The sequence below is a fragment of the Melozone crissalis genome, unplaced genomic scaffold (genome assembly GCF_028551555.1).
Source record: "Melozone crissalis strain CALT ecotype California unplaced genomic scaffold, PUWL_Pcris_2 ptg000033l_1, whole genome shotgun sequence".
In the NCBI taxonomy this organism is placed as follows: Eukaryota; Metazoa; Chordata; class Aves; order Passeriformes; family Passerellidae; genus Melozone; species Melozone crissalis.
The window spans coordinates 19,118,878-19,139,612 of record NW_026535811.1 but is presented as its reverse complement, the minus strand read 5'-3'; the positions used below and the strand labels follow the sequence as shown (position 1 = coordinate 19,139,612).

General features: G+C 40.6%; 1 protein-coding gene across 1 annotated transcript in view; it reads left to right on the top strand.

Annotated features, from left to right (window-relative positions):
* The window catches only part of ANO2 (anoctamin 2), a 148,404-nt gene extending 127,993 nt beyond the window's left edge, over positions 1-20,411 (top strand). The window contains exons 20-25 of the mRNA XM_054281997.1: positions 2,963-3,111; positions 10,916-11,068; positions 11,175-11,227; positions 13,193-13,374; positions 18,584-18,689; positions 20,130-20,411. Coding sequence (XP_054137972.1) covers positions 2,963-3,111; positions 10,916-11,068; positions 11,175-11,227; positions 13,193-13,374; positions 18,584-18,689; positions 20,130-20,411 — 925 coding nt within the window. The remainder of the gene's footprint in view (positions 1-2,962; positions 3,112-10,915; positions 11,069-11,174; positions 11,228-13,192; positions 13,375-18,583; positions 18,690-20,129) is intronic.
* Positions 20,412-20,735: the final 324 nt, after the last annotated feature.

Here is a 20,735-nt window from a genome sequence, read left to right as displayed (position 1 = left end):
TTTCTCATCCTGCATTGATTCTTCTCACATGCTGTTCAGTTTCCTTAAGGGCGCACCTTGCTTTTTGACATTCCCTGACAAAACAACCAGAAATAATAGCTATTCTACAGCTCTACAGTTTTCCCTCTTTGCTCAGATCTGTGTGGAATCATGAAACATTGCTGCATGAGGCTCTTCAGCACAAAGCTTCTGGGACACTCATCCTGAATGGGCCAACTTACCACTTCCTCACTGTGGGGAGCTGCCCTGTAGGAAAAAAATCGGAAGCTAAAAGAACTCTTTTTCTGTCAATTTTCTTTAAAAACGTTGATCTGGGTAATTAAGAAACGGCTTCAAACAAAGGCATTTAAAAAGCATACGCAGTTTTAGCATCACAATCATAAATACAGATAAAGGGTTCTGCAAAACTCATTTTCATTGCCCTATTGCTGCCCATTGCTGTGTAGCTGGAGAATAACATCCTGCAAATCCCTCTTCTCTGTTCCTTTAACTTTCTGACACATTTCTGCTTGGTTTCAAACTTCACATGCTTGGATATGATACAAAGCTACTTTTTGTTTTTTGTGGAAAATTTGAAATAATTGGTTTGGCTTGCTTTCATTCAGTTGATCTTAAAAAAAAAAAAAACCAACAACACAAAAAACCATAAAAAGAAGCATGCAGACACTCTTCAAAGCTGAACTTCAAGTGGTTAAAGTTGCTGTTCATCATGCCTGGCTTAGAGATAACCAGATGAAAAATTTAAAATTATTCTGAGCAACTGAGCCCTGGATTTGGTGTATTCCCAAATGAACATTAAAACCAACAACAACTGTTTTATTTACTAGATTCTCGTGGGAGGTGTCTGTATGTATTAATCTCCAGAACTCGATTCTGTGGTGCTGTAGCTAAAGGATTAGATCACACGTGCACAGATTTCACATCTAAACACACTCAAATTTTATCTCAGTTGCTGCTGTGCTGTGACAACAAGATCATCTTCACTCTCATCTGCCCACAGAAGTGTGAGAGACATTTACAGCTTGTATAATTTCATTGGAACAGAAATTAGCATTGTCTGGAATCTATTGTTCACCATCCTCTGAGAGTCCCTCACATTAGAAAATTAATTGAGATATGTTGGACAAACGTCCTGGGAATTCTTTGATTATTTTAAATCCTGCCCCAGCCTCCTACCCTTTAAATGATACATCACCTCTGTCACCGACAAGTTCCCTTGGCTGCCATAAAGGCAGAGGGGAAGAAAGGGAATCTAGTGTCTTGAAATGGCTGAGTTTGCATGATGTAGGAGGTAAAAGTCTTTGAAAGGATTAATCTAATTCTGTCTCGTGAAGCATTTTAAATTTACCCCCACCCTTTCATTAAAACTCTGCAATCTGAGTGTCCTGGTTACCAGTAATGCCAAAGCACTGATGATGTTACCATCAGACTTGGGTAGCTACATCTTCCTTCTACCACAAACAAAATCAGGAGTTGTCCTGTTGATTTCTGAAACTTTATGATCCAGGATCTGAGAGGGCTTGATGCAATCTAGACCTGTTTAAAGAGTGTCTTCCAATCCCTAATTCCTCCATACTGGTGATGAAATGGAATGGGTCTTGTAAACACTGGTAGGTGCAGAAATTCTTCAGTCACTGTGGGAACACAGTGATCCCATGGCTCAGTGCACATTTAGGAATGAAGCAATAAACCCACACAGCAAAGTCTTTATTGTGTTTGCCAACTTTTGTTCCTCAACCTTGTCCTGCTACTGAAGCCAGGGTCCAGGAAAGAGGTTCTGCTTCTCTGGAGGTCCAAAGGAAAACCCCTTCTCCCAAATATTGCTGTATCCAGGCCACATACCTACAGTTCAAAGAGTTTATCACAAGCTGTGGGGGAAGATTTTGTGGGAGAGCCTTACTTACACTACTGGCAAAACCTCTTTGGAATTAGTCTGGACTTTCACTCATGGCACATATGTGAAGAACTGTAAAATAGTGCCATATATTTGTGTGGAAGATAAATATCATCTCCAAAAGAAAGATATGCAATAAGTATAAATCTGGCTATTTTATGCTAATTTGACTGTATTTTGCTGCCTTGATTATGAAGAAATACCTCACTCTACTACTGTGGTTTTCCATGGAAATTTCTCAGTGTATAAAATAGCTTGAAGTTGCTGATGCATGTGCATTTAAAATATCACAAAGGATAGGGGAACACTGGGAAAACTTTACTCTTCATTTAGAAATCATTCATTTTACTCTAATTTATTTGTCAATGTCATTAAATTTGTCCCATTTCAGTGGGACAGTGTTTGCTATTGCTTTTTCTACTGTCAGTACATTCTTGCACCCTCTTTTATGGAAACATCCCATAATCACAGAATGGCCTTGGTTGGAAAGGACCTTGAAGCTCATCCATTTCCAGCTGCCTACCATGGGCAGGGACACTTTCCCCTATCCCAGCTTGCTCAGAGCCCCATCCAACCTGGCATTGAACACTTCCAGGGAAGGGGCAGCTGCAGCTTTTCTGCACAACCCATGAGCATCTGAAATTTTTTTGACAATAAAATTCTATTATACTGGAAGTTCCCAATTCTTATATTGAGATGAAAGTGTGCCTGTAGTAAAAATGTGGAATGAAACCACTACATTTTTCATTTTGTTAAAAGAGAGGTACTCACTATGTTGTTCTTGAGAGTACTAATTACTAATGTTATCTAGGTTCCAGGATCTTCAGGAAGACCCCCTTGGAATATGCATCTAGAGAGAAAAATATTTATAAAGTACTGGATTCAACTCCACTAGCTTGTACCTGTCAATAAACAACATCTGAACTTTCCCAGGGTCGTGTAAACTCCCCCTGTGATGCACCAAAGTAACACAGGATTAATTTTGTGTTGCTGTGCAAAGACTTGAGCCAAATCTTTTAGGGGAAGAAAAAAACCAGACTTAGTTCAATCTGAACTTTTGTTCTTCAGGAAGCTCAAGAAGCTCTTTAGGAAGCTGAAGGATGAAAGAACTGAGGTAAAGGAAATGGACACTAACCAATCCAAGGACCCTCAGCAATGGGATCTCGACTACATCTTGGAACCTTTCACTGGGCTGACTCCAGAATACATGGAAATGAGTAAGTTTTCAGAATTTTCTTTCCCTTTCTGCAATAACCATGGCTTTACATAGGACTGAATGCCAGAAGTGGTCATGAGAGAGGGAGAAAAGTACCCCAGCACTTGTAGTTTGCAGAAATTCCATGTGAGCCAGCAGGGCTATGAGACTACAATAGTGCCAACAGAGAAATAATGATGAATCCGAGTATCTGTTAATACTTCTGCTGCCAGATTCCAGTGTTCCCAGCTGAGGAAAGTGCACAGAAACCATTTAGTCACAGAATCAGCAGCTATGGTTGGGAAGGATCTCTGGAGATCAGCTGGTCCAACCTCCTGCTCAAAGCAGGGTCAGCTAGAGGATGTTGCTCAGAGACTTGTCCACTTGGGTTTTGAGTATTTCCAGGGCTGAAGACTCAACAACTTTTCCTGTATTTGATCACCCTTACTGAGGATTTTTTAATGTTTAAGTTGCCCTCCCTACATTTCCATTGGTGCCCTGTGCCTCTTGTCCTTTCACTGGGTGCCCATGAGAAGGTTTTAGCTCTGTGCTCTCCAACTGGCCACATGGGTAATATCCCCTGAGCCTTTTTTTCCTGTGGTACAGCAATTCCAGTGTTCTCAGCTTCTCCTTGTTCATCTTAAGGTTTATCTTAATGGCTCTCCAGTGGATTCACTGCAGTGTGTCCATGTTTTTCTTCTACTGGGGAGCACAGGCCTGTACTTGCCCCATGAGTTGACCCTGCAGAGGCAGGGAAGGAGAAAGCAGGAATGCTGTGGGTAGGTGAGTAGAAAGGAAAGAAATAATCTAGGCAAACCCAAGCTTTAGGCCACACAAGAATTCAGGGAGAAGCGCAATGGACATGGTGTCTAAAACCAGACATCTGGTTAAATATTGAATGTGGCAACTCCTGTTTTAACACAAGTCACTATTCTCAAAATATCTAAAGAGGAACAAATTTGATGCCAAAAAAATTATATACTATATATGGTTTATCTCTCTATACAGAAACAATATTTGTTTGTAGATATAATTTATAATTGAATTAAAAATGAATACATTAAAATTACGGAATGGTGAATTTATGTAATTCTATAATGCCTAAGTGTATACGAGGTATTTTGCATGATGACAGATTTGAGGATGTCTTATTAATATATTTAGGATCCCAGCCTTGTCCTGTGTAGTGCCATCAAGAATCCCTCACCTCCCTTTATCTCCCTCTCAATTGTTCCAACTCACCTTAGGATCTTGTCTGCGTTGTCACTTCTGTTATCTTATCCTCTTCTGCACTTAATGATACTTTGTTGAAAAATTATCCTTTAGGACAATTTTTTTTCCATGAGTTACTTCAGCCCAAGATGATTTTTCTTCCTGTAAACTTTAAGCAAGCCTCTTAACAATTTTTGAAGTTGAATAATGGTAAAAAACAAAATAGACATTTTTTCCTGTAAATTTTCTCTTTTGTATTTTTGGGCTCAGGAATAACCCAGAAATACCTGTTTTTAACAACTCAAACTTCTTGGTTAGCTAGGTCTAAGGACAAGGAGGACTAAAGTCTAAGGACTTTAGTTACCAGTAACAAATATATACTGGTGTGATGTTTGTCAGCATTGCTTTTGGGTTTGCTGTCAGTGGCCTTGATTCTGCTATGTGAAGAGTGATGCTCCAATGCTGTGATCCCCGCCCCAGCCTGCCAGAGCTTGGACAATGCTCTCAGGAATATGGTGGAATCCCTCTCAGGAATATATGGGGCTGTCCTGTGCAGGGCCAGATGTTAGACTTTGATGGCTCCCTTCCAACTTGGGATATTCTATGATTCCATTCCATGGCTCTGACTTGTACTATCAAGGTATAAGCTAGTGATATAAATCACTAGACACTAAGTCTGTCATTTAGATCAGTCCCTTGTTCCAGGTTCATAAACTGCAGTGAGCTCCTCAGCCTGCAGCCACTCAGGGGTGATTTAGGGAAAATGAAGAGATTAATTATTGGTCTAAATATTTGTTTACAACAGGAGGATGAGCTTCCCAAGTGGAGAAGCCTCAAAGTATGCCAAGCTGTGCCCTGGCTGTGGGATTTGCAGACAAATGTGCAGCAGATGAAAGCCAAGCTGCACCTCCCCAGCCCCAGTTGCTGCCCTGGGTCCATGTCCCTGCTCTCAGCTGTCAGATTCACTGCTCAGACCACCCATGCTGGCAGGAAGCACTTGGTGCAGCTCAGCACTGAACCTGTCAGCTGGGATTATTGTCAAGGGCATCATGCTGCAAGAGGCCACTCAGCAGATTATTTATCTATTTCTCTAACTTCGAGCTGGGGACAGTGGGAAGGGAAGCAATGCAGAAGGCCAGAGGAAATTTTTTTTTTCTCCTGAATTGCTTAAAAAGGCAGTATTACTCCAATGCAAGAAGAGGTATGATATTAAGGAAAAGAGAGAAATCTGGCTGCTGTTTCAGAACTTCTTTCTTAGTTTTCACACTGATTTATTCAGGCAACCTCCCTCAGGCATCAGTGGCAATCTGGAATGAAGCAGCTGAAGGAGGAATTGCAGATGAGGCTTTCTGCTTTTGGGGTTTCCCCATGCAGATGGTGATGGGGTTTCATACAGAAGCAGGCAGATTACGTATCCAAGTGTGAGTAGTAACTACATTCAGGTTTGTCCTGCTCCCACTTTTAAGGATGGGTGACATCCTTAGCTAAGACTCTTGCCTCCAAGTCTATCATTCACTAGGCTGTACCCTAATCACAGGCAGTCCTTGCCTTTTTTTTCCATCTATCCAATCTCTTTTACTGATTTCTGTCAAAACCTGGAGTCTGACCCACTGCCCACATGGCAAATCACACATTCTCTTTGCACTTCGTTATGAAACAAATTCATCCCATTAAGGCAGCACTTCTTGGAGAGACACTGCTTGGAGCAGTCTCAGGATGTGTTTTGCAACATGATATGCCACCAGTAAAGGAGTTTTTGATGATAACTACCCCACTTAAATTTTGGGATGTCCATTTCCAATCTGCTTTAATTTTTGTTCTTATTTCTTGTTCTAACAATCCTGAAGCCTTAGAGAGACTTCCACCTTCTCATTCTCCTACCCCTGCCCTCATTTAAATCATGGTAGGTTCATAGAAATAGCAAGATTTACTGGTTATTTTTTAACTTCCTCTGTTTTCCCATTTGGGAAAGGTTACTTTGTCTTTGTTTACTGAAACTGGTTTCTCCAAAATATCAGTCACTCTAATCCATGCCAACAAATTAGATTAGCTGTAAGAAGGAATTTGTTTTACAATGAGGATAGTGAAACACTGGCATAGGTTGCCCAGAGAGGTGGTGCATGGCCCATCCCTGGAAACATTCCAGGTCAGGTTGGATGAAGCTCTGAGCAGCAGGATCTAGTTGAAAGTCCCTGCTCATTGCACGGGTTTGGACTAGATGACATTTAAATGTCCCTTCCAGCCCAAGTGATTCTATGGATAAGATTATTTTTTTAGGGTAAAAGTCTTTGAATCTGATTTCATCAGCAGACTCTGCTGAGCTTTTTTGTTGTGCAGGGTTGGCTGCAATAGCACATCTGCACAAATATTTGACTTGCACCAATGACATTGCTATGACTGTTTGTTTTGATATTATTAACTGACGTATTCCTGCATTTCTTAGTGGAGACACTTAAAACGCTTCAGTGATCAGAAAATTTTGCTCAAGTAATCCTGAAACATAAATTATCGCTTTCAATATGTGTCAAATTTGTCCTTAGCATTTCCTGCTTTCAAAACTGTGCAAAGACTTTTGACCCAAGACAACATACCATACCATGTGCATTCCCAAAGTCAGTAGAATGTACAGCAATTTCCTCTTCCACATGGCAGCAAGTTTGCAATGTGTGCTACTGGCCTGCAATGATAGAAGTTGGCAAGAAATTGATATTTAGAGTAGCAATAAATATTGCTAATGAAAGAAATTTTATTAAATTGGCTCCAAGAGCAAAATAATGTGCATGAATGTCTGAAATTTATACCAGTTGTGTTTCCTTGAGAAGAAACTGAAATCAGCAGTGATTTTCATATTCCTGTTTCATTTGGTCTTCCCTTCTCTAGCATAATCCCTCTAGTAGTCCAAGATTCATGTAGCAATTGATTAAAAACATTTTTCCTCAAGGAGAAGTAATAATAAAAGGTTTCATCATCCAACTTCTGTTTAAAAACAATGGCACAAAGAGAAAATGATTGGATTCAATGTCTGTAGCTACTGACTACTATAAGGATTAATCTGAGAGGTTTGAAAGAATTTTCCCTAAAGCAGGAAAAGCCATCAAAAAGGCAATGTGTGAGGCAGAAAAACAAAAATAATTGCTGAAGAGAAACCTGCATTTTTGTATAATCTCTATAATGATGGTTTTGAAAATACCATTGGTGGTTCTGTGTAGGCTTGTTGCATACATTTATTACAGAAGAGTTATAAACTACCCCTTTTCCTTAGTTTTTCAGCCAGGCCTGGCTGTATATTGAAAATTTTCTTTCTAGAGTTTGGAAAGCTGCCTAGCACAGAAGTGATTTTTCCACTGTTTATTTCCAGTAACATGTGATCCTGTGACAGATATTTTTGATGAAGAAGAGAGGAAAAAAAAGCAACAAAATTATAAATAAATACCTTGTCTTAGGTGAGGCTTTGAGGTAAAAGAAACTTGGGTACACTACTGAGCATGCAAATCTTGTAGAAGTAGTGATCCACACCATAAAAGGTTTTGTGCTGGGGAATGATTCTGTGTCCCTTACACAAGAGCAGTGGCCACCACCTTCCAGATCCATAATGTAAAAGCTTTGATTTGTGCTCTTAGTCATAACTTAGAGCCCAGACTTAGAGGAACGGGGTGTGTTGCTGCTGGGCTGGGGTTCTGCTCAGACCCTGCACAGCTTCTGTGAAGAGTGGACTTCTGAGAAGTGACCTGAGACAATTCTTTGGATGCTGTTTGTCCTTCAGAATTTTTGTCTTGGGCCCAGGGCTGGATGAGGTGCTGCACATGTGGCATCAGGTGTTGTGAAACGCAAGGGCTGGCTCTGAGCCCTTGGCCTCTTTCCTGCTCAACTCAGTAAAGGCACCACCAGCATGTGCTTTGGGCTTTTTCCCTCATCAGAAGGATGAAGGCTCTGTCTCAGTGACTGTTGTGTTTCACTAAAAAGTTTATTTAGTAGTTGTTTTGCACTGGGTGATTTGAAATTTGCACTGAGTATGTTATGTCATGTGGATTGTTATTTCCCTTCTCCCATCACATGGTCTCTCACTCATTCACCCCTCTGCCCTATATCCCCTGGTGGTTACCCCTCCCCTCGCCCCTCCTCAATGGTATCCCACTGGCTACAGTCCTCTTCCCCCGCCCCCATTCCCTTGGGTATAAAAGTCCCCTGCAAGAAGGGAACCCCCTCTTTTCTGCCTGGGGGGTTGCCAGAGTCTGAGGTGTCCCTTCCCCAGCTAATAAACAGGACACTTGTTCCGATGTGAGAAGAGCGTTTCTGTTCTTTTGCTTTCGTCCATGTAAGACTGTGTGGGCCAGGGTCCATAGCTAGCCAGAGTGGACTCAAACAACAGCCCGAGAGACACGGATCTTACAAGTGACAGCATATCCAGGGTCCTGCTTGGATGCCCCGGGAGAAGATGTTTCCCATGTCTCTGATTTTCCACTATACCCAGCCTTCAATTGTTTTATTTTCCAGCTTGTGCCATGAGCTTGGGCAATGTTCATCTCTCATGTCTCCAGGCTGCCCTACCAGGGGGTAGGAAAATGATGAAACAGGATGGATGGCCAGAAGTCCAGCTCCTGGCACAATTCTCTTTAGCCTTTTTCCCTGTATGTGGACACGTAAAGACCTTTGTATGGAGACCTTGTGTCAGAAATGTGAACATAAAAAGGGTATTTAAGGGTTACTATCGAGTTTTTCAGGCAAAAAAGAGAACACCTTGGTGTCAACTGTCCTTGATGGAAGAGTGTGAGTGTCCTAAAAGTATTGTAAATATTTCCAGTGTGACCAGACGGACATCCACAGAACTCCAGGATGCTGAGATGAGATTCCTTCTGGGATCTGGACAGAGATTCTTCTCTTTTTAATTTATTCAGGTTTCTGGAAACATTGATCACACTCTACAAATACCTGCAAATTGCTTAGGCTGTTCAAAGACTCCTCCATTTAATAATTGTTTGCTAGTTTGTTGCACACCCCCATCCAAATTGTGGGTTTGGCTTTGGAATTGCTTTTCCTGCCTGCTTTTTGCATAATTTGCACTTGCATAAGAAGGAGTTGAGAAGGTTGAAGAGATTTCAAGATGGGTACATGAACACTTCTGGCGCAGAGTTTTCTATGAAGACACATTTAGACAATTATCCAAAAGTCCTTTGCATACCTTGAACATTTTTTCATGAACTTGAAAAAAAATTAAACTGCATTTTGCCAGACAATGAATGAAGGGGCTACAAACAACATCAAAGTAAATGCGTGTGTGGTTTATTCTTAAAGCATTGCAAACACTTCTTCTTTTTTTTTTTCCCTTCTTATTTTATTTTTTTACAGAATCCTCCCAGCTGTATTCCTGCTAAATTCACTTAGAACCAAATAAGACATATTTTGGGGCTATGCATTTTTCTAAGCATTTCACAGTTTTTGGGGACATTACTTTAACATCTGGTTTTATTTCCTTGTTAATTTCTTTTCCTGACTCTGAACATAAAATTGTCAGGAAAGTATGATTTCAAGGGTAGGATGTTTCTATGCTTTGAAATAGCTCCATCTTAGTGTATACGCTTAAATTCAGAACAAAACAATAAGAATGAAACTCTAATGGCCATATAATTGATATACAGAGATTTTACTTTCATGTGCAAATATATTGTTCCTGAAATTAGAAAGGGGAAATATCTGAGGACTTGTACACAAAAAAAAAGGTGCATGTGAGAGAAGGTCCTGGGGGAAACTGTTTCAAGAGTTAGTTGTAGGTTGTGACAACAATGCTGAAGGAAAATATTTTAAAGTATAATATTGTGCTATGCGCACAGAATATTGTGCTATTTTCTTAGAAAAATGCAATTCCTCCCTTAGTGGAGAGAGAACTTATACAAGGATTTGCGAAAAAAGAAGCCACAGTAAATGGAGCATTGAAACACACCAATACTTTTTCTATGCTAATATTTTTTTAAAACTGGGAGATGTAGATCACAGCCAGATTTATTATTTTAATATATATATTTTAATATATATTTATATAAAATATATATTTTATATATTTATATTCACCTTTGTTTTGCTTTAAAGAGGAGTATTTCTGAACTTGGAGGATATCAGTTGCAGAAGGAGGGATGAAAGTGCTGCACAACACCACTGGCTTCTGCATCCACAGAGACTTTTCTGTTCTTGCTTTTCACAGGCTGCTACCAACTTTTTCAAAAGAAGCTGAAGAGAAATAGTGGCACCTTGTAGATTTTCTCCTTTTGGTTGATTGTGTATCATTTTCCTTACAGGTGAAAGGACAGGAAAGAAACAGCATGGACTAATCAGTTCATTATGTATAAATGCAGAGAAGTAGACTCTGAACCCTTTGTCCTTTATTAAATTTGTCGTTTCCTTTGGTTTGTGCTTGTGCTAGCAGCTTGAAGCTTTATTGGAAACATTCAAAAAGCACAGTGACAAACTTTTGTGTCTTCATAGCCCTACTCTGGGATATTTATTCCTGGGACCAAACTGAGAAGTGGAATTTTATGGGGTTGGCAATGCACAAAGCTCATGAACAATTTGCTGCTCCCTTCAGAAGCTATCAAAAAACATTGTCTTTCTTTTTCCTCCAGTTATTCAGTTTGGCTTTGTCACGCTCTTTGTTGCCTCCTTCCCTCTGGCCCCTGTCTTTGCCCTTCTGAACAACATCATCGAGGTTCGTCTTGATGCAAAAAAATTTGTTACTGAGCTGAGGAGGCCAGACACAGTGAGAGAAAAAGATATAGGTGAGTAATGAAAGAGCATTGCAGTGAAAATAAGACCAAAAATACAATTAAACAAAGAAGAAAATTTATAATGAACCCATTAATAAGTTTTTTCTTTCACTTACAGGTATTTGGTATAACATCTTGAGTGGTATTGGAAAGCTTTCAGTGATTATTAATGTAAGTGTTTGGTTACACCAGTTTCTAACCATGATCTTGGGAGCTTCTACTGTTCCTTCAATGTAATTTAAAATTTTGTATAATTTATTGTTTATAATTGTTCATATTTTATTGTCCCTTCAACATAATTTAAAAGTGGCATCTAATTTTCTCAATTGCTCCAATACAAAAGAATACAGATATATTATGTTTATTGTGCTATATGTATTCCCTAAATAAAATTTTCCTCTATATGCTTTAAGATAAAAAATCTCATGCCCTAGGACTTTAATCCTAATAGTTTCTAGTGGGTTTTTAGCCTAGGGATCATAATCCTATAGAATCATTTATGTTGGTAAATACCTGTAAGGGCATGGAATAATACAAGAGATATTAAAGATATCAAAGCTCTTTAGAAAGGGAGGTGATTTTCACTACTGAAGGGAGAACTTGTCGAGAGGTGTTATGCAATTTCTTTAATAAAATAGCTCCCAGCACAACAGCACAGCACTCTAATGCATCCAGAGGGTAGTGTTGTTTCACTTGGATGGAGTTCACATTGTTCACTCATTGCTCTCCAGTTTCCAGGAATTAAGGTGGAACCCTGCACATCCCCATAATCTCACTGTCAGGCATGGACTTCAGCTGCCCAGCACTGAGTTGTGCTGGAGGAGAAAAACTCTGTCACCTCTTGTTTTTCTCTGAATACACTTTGCACATTTATGATCCTTGATTATTTCCTGTGTTGATCAAACTCTGGAAATGTTTATTTCCTGGGGATTCCAGTAAAGTATAATTAGATACCTTTTCTTGAAAGAAATGTAAATATGTGCATACCTGTTTGAAAGAGAAATACTGAATTCCCAATTCTGTTTCTCCATCTGGATAATATTGAAACAGGAAATTATTATGTAGCAAAATATAGTTTTAAATCATCATAGGATTGTAGAATGGTTGGGGTTGGATGGGACATTAAAGATCAACTCATTCCAAGGCCCGTGCCATGTGCAGGGACACCTTCCACTATCCCAGGTTGCTCAGAACCCCATCCAGCCTGGCCTGGAACACTGCCAGGGATGGAGCAGCCACAGCTGCGCTGGGCAACATGTGCCAGGGCCTCACCAGCCTCACAGGGAAGAATTTCTTCCCAATATCCAATCTAAACCTGCTCTCTGTCAGTGTGAAGCCATTACCCCTTGTTCTGTCACTCCAGACCACTGTCAAAGTGTTTCTTGGAGCCTCTTCAGGCATTGGAAGGTGCTCCTAAGTCTCCTCCTAAATTCTCTTCTTTTCCAGGCTGAACGATCCCAATTCTTTTGGCCTGTCTCCATAGCACAGGGGCTTCAGCCCTCTGGCCATATTAATGGCCTCCTCTGGACCTGCTCCAACAGGAGAGAGTCCAGAGCAGAAATCAAAGGGATTCTTATTGATATGATGTAGAGATTTCTGTGACTGATTGCCCTCACAATTGCACCAGATTTATGGGGTACCAGTCTCACAAGGTTTAATACAGGCATGAGATCCACCTGTGTGAGATGTGTGAATCCTCATGCTGAGTGGTAAATGGACATTTACACTCAACAGGTTTGGTGTAACTACACCAAAATATAGCCCAAATTAGTCCAAATTATTAGATCTTGTTGTAGTTTTTTTTTTTTTAACTAGTGATAAACCTCCTAATGGCTCCAGAGATGAAAAGAATTGGAGCAATGTACAGTCCATTAATTGCTTTTGCCTCTTCCTTGGCTGAGCCTTCCCTTGGAGAGACAGAGCAGATCACTGTGCAAATATTCGGTACCAATTCTCACAATATAACTCTCCCTTCATTCTGGACCAATTCTGACCATATAACTCCCTTCACCATCACTCTAAATTTACCTGAACATGAAATTTTTCCCCTGAATTACTTAACCCAGAGACACAGATTCATGATGCTGTTTTTTGCTTGTTTGTTTCTGTTTGTTTGTTTGTTTTTCCATCTCTCAGGCTTTTGTCATTGCTGTCACCTCTGATTTCATCCCACGCCTTATGTATCAATATGCATACAGCCAGAATGGAACCATGCATGGCTTCATCAATCACACCCTCTCATACTTCAATGTCAGCCAGCTCAAGGCTGGGACACAGCCAGAAAACTCCTTGTTTGCACAGGAGGTTTCATTCTGCAGGTAAAGTACGTGTAAGGGCAGTTCGCATAGTTGAGGGAATTTCCTTGGCTCTTATGTCATTTTTCAAAGTGGGGATTGATAAAATTCACTTATATGGCCACATATTCAGCAATATTCATGTCCCTTTGAAAATGCGGTTCTGGAAGTGCTGCTTTTAGAGAATTTTCACTGTGTTACAAGGTCTTTAAAAGGTTTTTTTCAGGGCATTAAAAGGCAAAATATACAATTTAGACAGACTTGATCCACAGAAAAAAGCAAACTAACACTTTCTTTACTGACAGATACAGCTTTATACATTAAAAATAATGATTTTTTTAAATGGACACCCAGTAATTAGAACCAGATTTTATTTTATTTTATGATTTTATTTATTTTATGGCAGGCTTTCTCTGTCTTTATTAAATTCAGTCCTTACTTGCTGAGATAGGAGTTTTCAATATATTATACTTATCTTTAGAACCTGCACCAGTCGCCATGTACCTGTCTTCTATTTCAGATACATCTTTTCTGATTGGGGAAAACAGGCTCAACTTCATTTAAAATATGTCCCAAATACTAGATACCTATAGAGTAGTTCCAGTTTGTATGAGAAATCACTAATGTGGCTCCAGCTTTCAAAGTAACTTGGTATTTTTGTAATAATATACAGAAATTCAAAGAGCTGGCTTAAGGCATTACAGCCCAACAGCCTGTCTCCCCTTCCTTCTTGAGTCCCTTGAAATCACCCTATGCTTGGTCTCTACAATGGCACAAAATAATTATAAAAGTTCCTCTTCCATTTATTTAAGGATAGCCTTAATGTAGAGAGGTTTTCCATCCCTTGCTTTGATGTGCAATATATTTCACACTGATTTTAAGTGGGGTATATATGTTGCGCAACTATAACCCACAAAATGACACATCACAGTTTCTTCACTGGAAGCAGGCTAAACAGGGAAAGAAATCTGTCCCTGTCACTCTGGCAGTGCTGTTGGCATTGCCTTTGTGGGGAACCTACCTTCTCACCTTGACTACAGCAGAGGACAGATGAATGCACTCCTAATTTTTAAGCAACTTACAAGCTAGTGAGCTCTGCAATTCCCCATTTCTGCAGCTGGGACTTGTTAGCAAAGTGTTCCCTGTTAGAGTATGCAGCATCTCCAGACTTTCAGATCTGTAAGTTTGTGAAATGCTTTTCCACTCTAGCACTTTTTAATTTTTCATCCCTAAATTCGCATGTGTTTTCTTTCAGCAAGCATCTTGATCCACTTCACTGTGATTTTGCTACTTTCAGTATGCTGCTTTTACTTTATTCCAGCCACTGGCCTCTGTTTATAGATGTGTAAGTGCTGGAGTGTTTGGAAATATGTACATTAACAACAGGGTGAAAAGCGCTCCGCACATTAGTATGGTCATACACAGCCAAATACTCAACAGAGCCCAAATACAGGGAGAAGGGAATCATCTACACTGTGTTCAAAAGTGGTCCCTGCCTGATGACACCATCTGAGAGACTGAGAAGAGGAAAAATATTAATGTGTTAGTATGAGTAAGACAGAACTATGGGAACGTTTCTCTTATCAGGAGACATTCCGGAAAATATGTCAGCATCCACAAACACTGTTTCTCATTATCATCTGCCTCATTTGAATCTTACCAAAATCTCAGCTTTGGACAGAGCTATCACTGTGATAAAGTATGGTGTCTCTAACTTGTGTCCCAAGAGACAGGCAATCAAACACTGCCCCTCAAGCTGGAAATAAAATCTGTATTTCTGTTTCTGGCAAATGCATTGGGAACAAGCTGACCTCTCTTATTCTTAGATTTCTGTGACCTCTGGAAATAAATGTGGTTGTAATGAGGCTGCATTTTTCTCCTTATGGGCATTGCCAGAGATTAGGTATCTTAAAAATAACTATAACAAGCCAGAAACAACTCTGCCACTGAACATACAGAATACATTCTTCAAATATTTAGAGCAGCATTTTTTTTAGTGCTGTGAAGTCTTTGGCACTGCTTCCAAAAAAAGGTTGCTGTAAAGCTGTTCTCATGCACAGTATTACTTGTAATTTTACTTTTTTTCTTTCAGGGAAAAATATGTATAGCTGAAGGCAAAATAGTAGCAAATCTTGCTAAGATATGGGTTATTTTTGTTGGTTTTTCCCTTTTAATCCTTGTAGCCTTGTATGATGATGGAGTACATACAAACATACTGGTCACACTGAAAAAAGGAAGCAGCAGTCATTCAAGGGACTTTTCCTTTAACATGGGTCTGCTCCAACATTCAGCAACTTTTTAAAGTGTCTTTAAATTTATTTTCTTAATGTCATGGGATTCATCTCATCTGTTCCTAATGATCAGTGGTGGATGCTACCTTTTTTCCCAGACTAATATTTTTTTACTCCTGCACTGCAGATTCTGTGATTATGGATGTTGTCTCCAATTTCTTCTAAAGGCCAGCTGAAGAAGGAAATTAAACAGATTAGCTTATTTGGAATGATTTGAAATTCCACCTATATACATAGTTAGATTTTTTTTTACCAGTCTTTTTTTCCCCCACACAATAAACTTCTGAAATACATTAACATTGTCTTAGCTCTATCTTCAATTCCTTCCACCCAGCTTCCCCTCTCTTACAATTCTCCACTTTCAGTGCACATTTTTCTATTCTTCCTGATAACTTTTCTGTGCTCTATTCTTCAACCACGTTGACCACTTCATATTCTTGTCCTTTTTCTGTGGAATTACAGTTGCTTGCTATTTTGGAAACACAGTTGTCTTTGCAGCACTGCTTGGTTGCTGTTCCTACCATATCTGCTGAATCAAATATTTTAAGAGTGAAGTATTGAAGACGTGAGGGAATCGGAGAATCATAGAATATCCTGAGTTGGAAGGGACCCACAAAGATCATCAAATCCTGACCCTGTACAGAGGACCCCAAAAATCACACAAAAATCGGAGGATATTTTCCAAATGCTTCTTGAGCTAAAAAGATGGTCTTTGTAAAAAATAAACTACCTGTAGAATCTAGGGGTTAGAAAAGGCCCTTTGGAGTCCCATGTGCCAGAGAATAATTAAAAAAGGAGGTGGGGAGGAGGCCCAGCTACCTCGTCTATAGCTCTGGCAACATTTTCCTTCACGATAAATCATTTGCTAGTGTTCTGTTGAGTGTAGGTTCAGGCATCACAAGCAGTGTGATTCCCAGCTGAGCGAGGTGAAATTTCCAAGGGGTCTGATGTCCTGCAATACTTACATAGTTTGTGAAGCTCAGAATGCATTAAATGGAAAACCCATCACAGTTGGTGACCCTTCCAGGTGAACCTGGGCTCCATTTCAAGATTGGGATTGATTTATAGTGGTCAGCAAAGTCCACAAGAAACTCAGTGGCTTTCCTTAGCTTTGATGTTCAAGCAGATTAAGTTCAAGGGAACTGACTTTGGCCCTTGATGCAGCACTCATACAGATTTGAGCAACATGTGGGAGTCCACAATGTCCAGAAAACTATCGGGGGGGGCGGGGGGGGGGGGATCTGGCAATGCAGGAACAGCACAGGAATCCTAAGACAGGACCTGTGCATGCACTGCTGAGCAAAACCATCCAGGGGCTAACACAGACCAGGGAGTTCTTCCCTAAATTAACACAGCCCCCAGTTTAAAGTGGTATTCTTCTTCCCATGGGCTGTACCTCATGTCCTTTGTCTCCAGAAGCTGCAGCACAGAATGACATCCAGCATTCCAGACTCAGTTTCTTGGGGGTGGGGAACAGCAGGATGTAGGGAATGCATGGACTGCAAATGTGTAGTTTGACATGCAAAACCATGTGGGTAGAACCTGAAGGTAATTTTGGCAAGCGCACCTGCAAACTGAAGCTGACAGATTTTATATATGAACCCTCTCCATTATTCCCCAATGGAGGCTTTTGCACAGTCTAATGAATCTTACTGTCAGGATGGGTTTTGTGGTATTCAAAACAGATTTTCCCTTTCTTAATTTCATCCCATTACTCCTAGTCAAACACTGGAAACAGCACTAAATTATCCCTTTCAGTCCTAAGGGCACAATTTGCGCATGGTTATCATGTCCAAGTGTGGCTGTTACTTACCAAAGTGGAACAATACATGCGCTGCTCTTTAATCTTCCCGATGAGTCAGTCTCCTCAGCCCTTGTACTGTTCTCCTGAACTACCTTTAATTTGTCGCTGTCCTTTTCTTTGGTTTCCTTTTTTTTCCTTTTTTTTTTTTCCTTCCCCCCCCCCCCCACTCCCCCGGAATCGGCACAGCTGAATGGCTGAATGCAGTAATCCAGGTGTGGATTTACCTGGGCTGTTCAGAGGAAGGCTAATTCCCCACCCCAGCACCATTGTGACTTTTGTTGATACACCCACAAGTCATGCACTGTCCTGCTGCCATATTTCAAACTTGTGCTAACTTGCTAGCCTCTGCAAGCTCCAGGCTATTTCCACTTTCAAACACTATCCCTTCAAAATCCTTCAAGTGTTTTATTTTTAATTATTTTCCATTTCCCCATATTATTCTCATTGTGTTTCCTGTCTCCACTGCTTTCTGTGTTTCCTGCTATTTGCAAAACTTTCCAATTTAGGAGCATCTGTGATTTTTATTAGCCAGTTGTTTACTTCCAAATGATTGATGATAATACTAAAAGCAACAGTCTTTACACCAAACCACTAAGGCTCTGTTTTATCCTGCCCAAGGCCAGACAATTAATTTAGGAATTGCCTTCCCCATGGCTCCCCCTTTCGTTAATGCAAAGACAGGAATCACCAAAGCATGAGCCACATTTTATGTGGGCTGAATTATTCCCTAAATTAATCAAGTTTCAGGTGAAATGAATGCAGGTTTGTCTCCTTCAGTCTTAAAATGCCTTGGACTATCTCTCTGCTTTCATTTCAGCATTTTATTACGTCTACATTGATGTCAATTTACATTATAAAATAAAGGGGACTTCTGTCAATTCCCTAAAATCTGGACATTTCAAAAGTTAAAAGAATGTTCTGACTTTGTTACAACTGTGAAAACCAGACTGAGTGCGTTAAATTTAGTGGAGGTAGTCCAGCTCTAATTCTAAAGTTGTACTTCATAATAGGGGTTGAAGTAAGAACATCTGGAGGATTTGATTCTTTGAGTTTTGTGATCGGAAAATGCACTAATCACAGCAATTGGTGCTGGAGGAAATTGCTGTAACTGTGATAACTGAGCTGTTTCCATCTCCAGGTTCAAAGACTACAGAGAACCACCTTGGTCCCCACACCAGTACGAGTTTTCTAAGCAGTACTGGGCAGTCTTGTCCGCTCGCTTGGCTTTTGTAATTCTATTTCAGGTGAGTCTGCTGAGTTGCTTCACTTTCAGACACAGAAATATCATCATAGATGGATCCAAATGCATGTTCCAAACCAGCCCATGTCTAATAGACGTGGAAAGCGAGATCCACAGCTTCCTTAGCCCTTGGTGTTAGCAGTGATCCCCAAACTACCCCAGGCTTTTGAATGTTTAAGTGGACTTTGTCAACTTTCATACTCTCAGAGGCACCACTTGTAGAAAGCACATAAATGCTGTGTAAGCTTGTTAACGGTTGTTCTTTACTCAAAACAAAAAATAAACAGAAGTAATAAATCATCAAAAAGTTTTTCTACTCTCTTGAATGGAGCAGAGTAAATTGTCCCCAGTGTGAGGATTTCATTAGCAAGGGATTTGCCATCATGGCTTGCCTTTCCATTGGCTTCCTTCTACCCTCTTCAATGATCTGGGATCCTTCCAAAACCAAATTAGGCCCATCCCTCTTTTTCAAATCTGTCTTTTTTTTCCCCCCACCTGCCAAGCATTCCCAAGTTTCTATGAATCTTGCCTGGTTTGTATTGCCCTCTTCTGCTTCTTTACCGTGCCTTCAGTAATTTTCCACCACTGGCTGCAAAGCACTTGAAAGCAACTGGTTCTGCTGGGCTTCAAACCCTCTGCCTGCTCTGCCAGAGAACATTCCCTGCTTAATTGGCTCCATTGTCTTGGATGGGGATGGAGAGTTCGTGCTAGCAGCCCTGTCAGCCAACTGCTCCCACACGTTTCCAGGCATTACACAACTCACCTCTCAAAGCACTATGACAATACAAACCCTCAAAGCATTTCTTACCTATAGATTTCACAAGCAAGCAAAACTTTTTGCCCAGTCTGCTTCCTGCTTGATGTTATAAGCAGCACCTGTAATCACCTTGACACCCGAGGTTTGGGATTTTGGCTTGCCCAGTGTGGCAGTGTAAAAAACAATCCTGCTTGTCAGCAGACAGAAGGATTCGAGGACAGAATGGCTGTGGAAGTTGTCTGCTGTGTGCTCAGGCCACACTGGAAACACATGGGTATCTTTGCCTTGTATTTCAGGATTTTTGATGGTATTGGAGGATGTCCTTACATTAATGGATTCTGAACTCAGTACCAAGGAATTGCATGAGAACTGAGCACCTTTGGATGCCTGTAAAGAATAATGTTGGTTTAGCTACTAAGGCCATAGATTATTTGATGATTCCATGTCCTTTCCTATTTCAAACCTAACTGAAGCATGTGTTTAATTCAGCCTCTACACTGAGGGGTAGCTGTGCACAAACCTGAGCTGCTCCTTGAAGTAAAGCCTTAATCAACTGCTTAATACCACACACCACCAGCAAAATGTGTTTGACATCTGTCTCATAGCTATAACAAAGGTTTGGTTTTGCTCCAGTGCGAGTATTTTTGATTTTTCATGCTTGCTTCACATCTGCTGCTGTGCTTGCAGAACCTGGTGATGTTCCTCAGTGTTCTGGTTGACTGGATGATCCCTGACATCCCCAAGGACATCAGTGAACAGATCAAAAAGGAGAAGACTGTGCTTGTTGACTTCTTCCTGAAGGAAGAGCATGAAAAGCTGAAGCTGATTGAAAGCTTTATTGCACACGACAAGCAGAAACGCAGGAGTGGGACCAAAAGCAGAAGGACCAGAGCTGCCAGCTTCTCCCAGTGTCACCGCAGCCCCAAGGGCAGCTTCACCTCCTTCAGCTCACAGCACACCGTGGTGTGACTCCTGAGGGAGGGAAGAGCCTGTGCTTTCCTCTGCTTACTACATGGTGTGATACTGAGCCTAGAATGAGGGAAGGAGAGAAGGGACAGGGAGCAAAAGGAGGCTCTTTTGCTTCCTTAGAATCTCCAGGTGTGAGTGGCTCTGTTACAATTTAAATGCCCTCTGGGCTGCAGCATTTCCAGATTTCATCACTGTGAGATAAGGGATATAGTGGGGCTGTAGCTGATAATGCATGCGGGAATTCTCTTGGCAGGAATTCTCCTGGCAACCATCCCTCCTCCTGCAGATGCCCGATGGGGCACTCCTGCTCTAGTGTCTATCCTT